Here is a 6,773-nt window from a genome sequence, read left to right on the forward strand (position 1 = left end):
ACGCAGCCATTTTGCTGAATTGTGTATTTTCCTATAATAAATTGTATTTTCTTAGAGCACATTGAAATTTAAATATTTATTTTCTCATTATGTAATGAAATGTAATTTTTTTTTAAGTTTAGGAGGTGTAACATTAACATGCATTGGTTTGTGTACTTCAGTGAGCACAGAACTTCCAAGCAAAGGAGGATAATGGTTTTATTGCTCAGGTATACATTGCTGTTCTAATAATAAGCTAGTGAGTGAAAGAAGGTGTTTGGTGTAAGGATTAGAGAGTGACCGAGTTACATGAGGAATGCAAATAGAGGCCTGAGCAGTTTCTTGATGGCAGAGAGTGCCAAACTTCAAAACAGCATGTCCCAAATAACCCAATGGGTGACTGAATTCAGTGTATCAAATTACCATACTGTAACTGTACAAACAGTACACACATAACATAAAGATCTTCTCTTGAAGAATTTATTTAATTAAGTTTTAGTTTTAGTTTTCAGTGACTGCCTCACTTTAACCAGAATAAGCTCAAATCTCACTCATGTAAATTCATTTTACAGTGGCTTTATTACTTTGGACCACTAGAGCGTGCTGTAGTGTACTTATCATGATACAATGCCACAATATTTACACACTGTATTGAACAGTAGTTTATATAAACCATTTTTCTTTGTGTACTTTGCCTCATACATTTTCACAGGCTGTTTAGTGAGTGGTGTTAGCCCTGTCTATTTATAAAAATAACATCTTATGAACTTTTAGTGTATAATTGCCTAATACAATTTAAACATGCTTATTTTTGTCCTAATATCAATGATTGGTACTCTTAATGTCCAATTCAGGCCATTTCCACTTGTAGAGGAAGGTTAAATGAGCTATTTTTTTCATGACACTGGTTGATGTTTCAGGCAGACGATGAAAGTGTTTTTGCTAAAGCTCCATTACATGTATGTCCAGTTTGAGGCATGTCAGGACATGCTGAATGTTCATTCATTTACATCAAACCCTTTGTTTCTAGGCTGGGATTTGTTTTAAGTACAAATGTTATGCATAATAATGTATCTGTTTCATTGTGTCCATTACTGGGTGGTAATCGGCTTATAAAACGGATCGAGTTGCTTTTTAAAGAAAATCCTTTTAGGTTTTCGCCTGAGATGTCGCGCGCGCACAAAAGGTCAACACTGTTGTCGTGAGAGTGAAATTTCAGCACGGTGTCTGTCTGCATTCACTGGAATGCGATTGCAACCCCCTTTGTTATGGTGAGAAGCTGGAAGAATGTTCCCTCAATTAACATTCCTTAGGCTGACCTGTTGCCAGAAGGTATTTTAAAGCTGGGCTATTTGACTAAGAATGCGCCTCGTCATTGGTGAGCAGATACTCCATCAGCTGAGTGTGCATTCAAATGTAAACCAGTAACTGTTAGTGAGCTATTTTTTTACTGCACTTTTATAATATGTTGGCATCAACACAAGTATCTGTATAAGAACGGTTAATAAGACCTTACTTTTCATCTGTGACCGAATCGGACGAGCAGAAATCGTGTGTGACCATATTTATACAGTGGCAACAATTTGGGAAAATCGAAATATTAAGTTTGAACCGTTTTTCTTTTTGGGCTGTGGCCAATGTTTGCTGTAGAATACTGCTGATTAAGAGAAAAGCATCCCAGTTCACATGCACAGTGAGCGGACTGGCAGTAATTGGAAAATCGTTTCCGCGAATCGGATCTTTTGGACACTTCATTTCAAAGAAAGAGCTTAAAAAATATAATCGTTACGTCATCGCGTAAAGCGTTCCAAATAACGGCATTTTATATTCTAAATGTGTTCTTAATAAGAATGTTTTGTTTTTGTCATTTTATATAATCTAAGTATAATTAGCAGAATCAAGAAACAGCTGTAAAAACGTATATCTTGGTTGAAATGCTATATAAAAATATCACAAAACAAGTTCTCGTTCAAAGAGTCGGCGATTTGTTGACTCGGGAACCGTTCTTCTTACTAATTCAGCGTAAGGTTACTGATTCTGGTCGGTTTTGTGCAGCGGTTCAACCAGTTCATTTAAAAAAAAGATCCGACTCAAAAGAACCGTTCGTTCACGAATCGGGCATCGCTACAGTGGGCTGGGGGTGCGAGGGGCGGGTGTTAGTATAAATTGCCTCTCACTACATATGCCTTGCCTGTCCTCTGAACTTTGAGACAGCCGCAAGCATCACTCAAAGAAATGCAACAGACTGGAAATTAAACAAAGCAACTCTTTAGTACAACAACTAGTGAACGTCGTTTCCACAAACCGCCTAGCATGGATGATTACCATCTATTCTGTGCATCGTGCCGAAAAACGGGGAAAAAACAAACAACGGTAAGAGAAAGTGGCAATGACATGACTGAGGTTGCATCGTTTCTATGACTTTAATCGTTTCTACGTAATTACAGTTGCATGTTTAGGAATATTCATGACGGTATATAAAACTTAGAGAAAAGTTGTGAAAATCGTTGTTTTTAAGCGTAGCCGTTTCTTGATTGAATCACTGATAAGGATAATAGCGTCTCCACAGTTACTTTGAACATTTTGAGTCGCTCTTTGCTCGCGTGATTGAAATCAGCGCAATCACATCAGTAACCTCTGTTAAACGATACGGATCTATGAACTGACTCTCACTCAAATGTGTTTTCATTTCACAGATGCGTTCACTGATACTCTTCATTCTGTCATTGTTCATGGTCGCATCCCCCGTAAGAACAGGGGAGACTCTTTGCGGTGGAGAACTAGTGGATACTCTTCAGTTCGTGTGTGGAGAAGATGGGTTTTATATCAGTAAGTGTAACTCTCACAGTGCTGTGTGATGGTTGTCAGGAATACTAAACATTTGCATAGCTATCTGGCTTGTAGAAATAGTCACAGTATGGCATTGTTATATTGTCTTGTCTTTCAAATTGCTCTTTGTATAGTTAGATGTGCACTAATGACTGTCACAATGAGGCTGTTTAGTAAAGAGGAAATGTGCCTCTTATTGCCTTCTAGCAAGTATTCCCAGTGAAAGCCATTAGTGCTGTTAATTGCTGTTAAATGTCAGTATTTTGGGGAAACAAGGAATTTGTGTCTGCAAGTTATTTAGTAGTTTGCAAAAGATTTCTCTCTCTCCCTCTGTCTTCCCCTTATATTCCTATCAGATGACGATGGACTTCCCCCTTTTGTACCTCTCCTGCTGTTCTTTATCATTTTATCTTTTATCTCTGTTTAGTAGGCAAACGGCAAGGTTAAAGAATCCATTTTGCTAGCTATTCACACATCCCTGGGAACACAGAACAATATTTGTTTTTCTGTGTGCTATTCTTTGTGACATTTCTAAAGTCCTTATCAATTCAGTGCCAGAAATAAAAAGGGAGTCACAAACAACAGGAAAGAAATAAGGGATCTGTTGATGCAGTCTCCGATTTCAAAAATCCTAGGAACATGCCAGCAGCCACATGTGGGATTTGGTGAAATATAAACAATAGGGTGTGAATTGGTAGTGTTGGTTGCTTTCCAGGGAAACTCCAGAGTTGATCGCTTACCTTCTCTTCCCCCACCCAGGCAGGCCGAACAGATCAAACAGCCGCCGTCCTCAGAGAGGAATAGTGGAAGAATGCTGCTTTCGGAGCTGCGAGCTGCGTCTGCTGCAGCAGTACTGCGCAAAGCCCATGAAGTCCGAGCGAGATGTTTCCTCCAGCGCGCTGCAGGCCTTCCCAGTAACACAGGCTCTTCACAAGGTACATGGAGCTGTTTATCTCCCCCTCCCCCCATCGAAAGCCCAGCACAATGATTTTGCTGAACCCACAAACACAGACTCGGACTAGACAGGCTAGTCAGACACGCAGTCTGTTTTTATCTCACCAAAATCAATATTAACCACGTCTCCACTCTCAGAATCGCTGAGCAATGTAGAAAATGACAGAGATCATCAGAAAGCTGCATTAAAGATGATGTAGGAACAACACTGAGGGAATTAGTTACACAAACAAAAGCCTATGGTAACACCATAAAACTCTGTTGGACAGCATGTGCAATGACGTTATTATTCCAAGCACCAAAACAAGTGCAAGTGTTATGCCGCATTCTGGCAAATTTTTGTGCCATGTGCTCTTGGCATGGAAATATGTTAAGCGTTGGCAAGACAGTTGGCCAGCTGGCCATGGCTTGGATTTGAAAATAACAAAAACAAACAACCCAATAAGAACACAATAGTCAGCCCCACTTGAGAACAGTACGCTCACACTGTAAGTCGAGGAGGGTATTGTTTCTCTCTCCCTGTTCAACGAATAAGAGTCTTGACTTTGGTCAGTCTATAGTTGGGAAGTGTTTAATGTACTGGGGTAAGAGTAGCCTATGTCTGTGACGCGCTCGATTTGAAGCTACCCTTTGGCTTTGTTCATAATCATATTGAAATTTACATGGACACATTTTTCAGACACTATTTACATTGCAGGGCTGTCCAAACTCGGTCCTGGAGGGCTAGTGTCCTGCAGAGTTTAGCTCCAACTTGCCTCAACACACCTGCATAGAAGTTTCTAGTATGCCTAGTAAGAGCTTGATTAACTGCTTCAGGTGTGTTTAGTTGGGGTTGGAGCTAAACTCTGCAGGAGTTTGGACAGCCCTGAGATACACATTTCATCAGTTCAACCCATGACCTTTCTGTTGGTAGCATGATGCTCTATTGTTTGAGCTATGGTGTTTCAAATCATCAAAGTCAATGAATTACAGAATCTACAGCAAGTTCTTCTGTTTTGCAGGACATCCCAGCAGGGCCTCCTGGTGTGAAGTATTCCAAATATGAAATATGGCAAAGAAAGGCTGGCCAGAGGTTAAGGAGAGGGGTCCCATCCATCCTGCTTGCCAGAAAGTTTAGGAGGCAGGTGGAGAAAATCCAAGATGAGGAGGAAGCCAGTTTCCACCGGCCCCTCATGACCCTTCCCAACAGACACCCTGCCATCCTTCCACACATTCAGATCAACACGTCCGACAAATGATGGCCACCTTTCCCAAATGGGAAAAAACAAGGGATTATAGCCAAGTCTTGGTCAGTAGAGACACTTTTTTTCATGAGTCATACCACTCGCCCACCGTCTTTCTCAAATCCAGATTATGAACACACTGTGTTATCAGCCTTCGAAACACTAGAAGTTAACGTTGAAAGTGAATGTAATTGGACAAGAGAGATGAATGCAGTCTTGATGAATATCACAGGGATGACAAGAATTGATGCTGAGGAAGCTGCCACAATGCAAATGTCAAAAGTCTGCCATCTGCAAAAGCATTTATGGTTCTGTCTTGCTGGCACCCTATTTTACATGTCATATTTTAAGGAATGAATTTATCGAGATTAGAGTCCTTTACCTGCACCTTTAAAAATGCCATACCTGTGGCATAAAGACAGAATAAAAGTAAGGAAAATGTTGGCTGGCTGTGCAAAGCCAAGGACTGATATTAACCGCACAATTTTTATGGACTGCTAAATATGATAACATTATGGTGCTAACTTGGACTCAAAAGGAGTTTGCTAAAGAGTTTTTCCGTTTTAGGAAAAAAACAAAAAAGATTGTATTCAAAAGACAATTCAGTAAGACTGGTTGTTTGGAGATGAGCTCAACCAGGAAAAACTGTATCTGTGCTTGGCTGTTCAAGATCCATAATCTGTGCCCTGGAGAATGAAGGTGAAGGTCTTTGCTATCAAATGACATAGCATTGCAATGGGAGTCAGAAAACATCACAAAAATATCATTCTGATATCATATCTGGGGACATCTGCAATCAAGCCATCATGGACTTTGGGCAAGAGCAGTCTGACATGTTTTGAGGTGTCATATATTGTATCCATAACATTCCTGTTTCCGGTTTGCGTTTCTGCCATTTTATCTTTGCAAATCGTCTTCACTGTTATTTAGACAGTATTTTACACACACACACACACACACACACACACACACACACAAATCGAACAATCTTTTAAAGGGAAAATCAGCAATAATCTCTTGCATATTTTCAACATACATAGTATTTCAGTGCTTTTGCTTTAAAAAAAATACTTGAATGTGTATGAATAATCTCATATGATGTTGTCATTGACCCTAATATGACCAGTCTTGCAAATTGAGCCACCGAACATTTTCTTTAAGTAATGGCACTGTATCAAGGCGTTATTTATTTTGATATAACCCATAAAATTCAGTCCCAATGAAAGATTACACGCACAACTGGCAGTTTTTGTATATTATCTTTTTTTTAGTTGTTCTGCTTATGTATGTAGTTGATATGTACTAAAAAATTTTATGTCTCCTTTTATAAGTAAAGTCAATGGAAGCTTCTAAAGTCACCCTGACTCACTTTTTTTAAAAGCTTATTTTACTGCATGTTGCCTAATATAAAAAAGGTGGATGAGTCGATAGCTTTTGGAATGCATTTGGAGCGGCAAAACAAGTGCATACGTACACAGGCAGTGACCTGGCTGCCCTAAGGGAAGGGTGAAGGCTGGGGAACACTAAGTCTTGATGATTTGCTGACTAACCTTGACAAAATGCCATAGGTCAGCTCAGAAACACGCAGACTCTACATCACCTGTGCACCATGAAAAGGTGAGCCTCATCTTCAGTGCCCTCAAGGTTTAGTTTTAGTTGTCCTCTTCAAACTAAGTCTCATTTTCTTTCCAAGATCTGTTTAAGAAGATATTGCAATTGGAAGTATTTATGAATCACAGTGGATCAGTAAGTTCTTATCAACTGAAGCGTACCGATGGTGCAACAAGA

At 39.7% G+C, this 6,773-nt stretch overlaps 1 protein-coding gene across 1 annotated transcript; it reads left to right on the plus strand.

The window, feature by feature from the left end:
• The first annotated feature begins 2,087 nt into the window (after positions 1-2,087).
• On the plus strand, positions 2,088-5,051 carry LOC306884084 (insulin-like growth factor 2). Its single transcript, XM_079439739.1, has 4 exons — positions 2,088-2,352; positions 2,676-2,808; positions 3,568-3,743; positions 4,764-5,051. The coding sequence occupies exons 1-4, from the start codon at positions 2,293-2,295 to the stop codon at positions 4,998-5,000; spliced, it is 606 nt and encodes a 201-aa protein (XP_079295865.1). The 5' UTR covers positions 2,088-2,292; the 3' UTR covers positions 5,001-5,051.
• The last annotated feature ends 1,722 nt before the right edge of the window (positions 5,052-6,773 follow it).

This window comes from Barbus barbus (assembly GCF_936440315.1).
Source record: "Barbus barbus genome assembly, chromosome: 2".
Classification (NCBI taxonomy): domain Eukaryota; kingdom Metazoa; phylum Chordata; class Actinopteri; order Cypriniformes; family Cyprinidae; genus Barbus; species Barbus barbus.

Bases quoted from the DNA above. Each gene is read 5' to 3' on its own strand.
- LOC306884084 (XM_079439739.1), top strand. From the start codon at position 2,293: ATGGATGATTACCATCTATTCTGTGCATCGTGCCGAAAAACGGGGAAA. The intron at 2,353-2,675 runs GTAAGAGAAAGT...TTCATTTCACAG, and splicing joins CGGGGAAAAAACAAACAACG to ATGCGTTCACTGATACTCTT. The intron at 3,744-4,763 runs GTACATGGAGCT...TCTGTTTTGCAG, and splicing joins TAACACAGGCTCTTCACAAG to GACATCCCAGCAGGGCCTCC.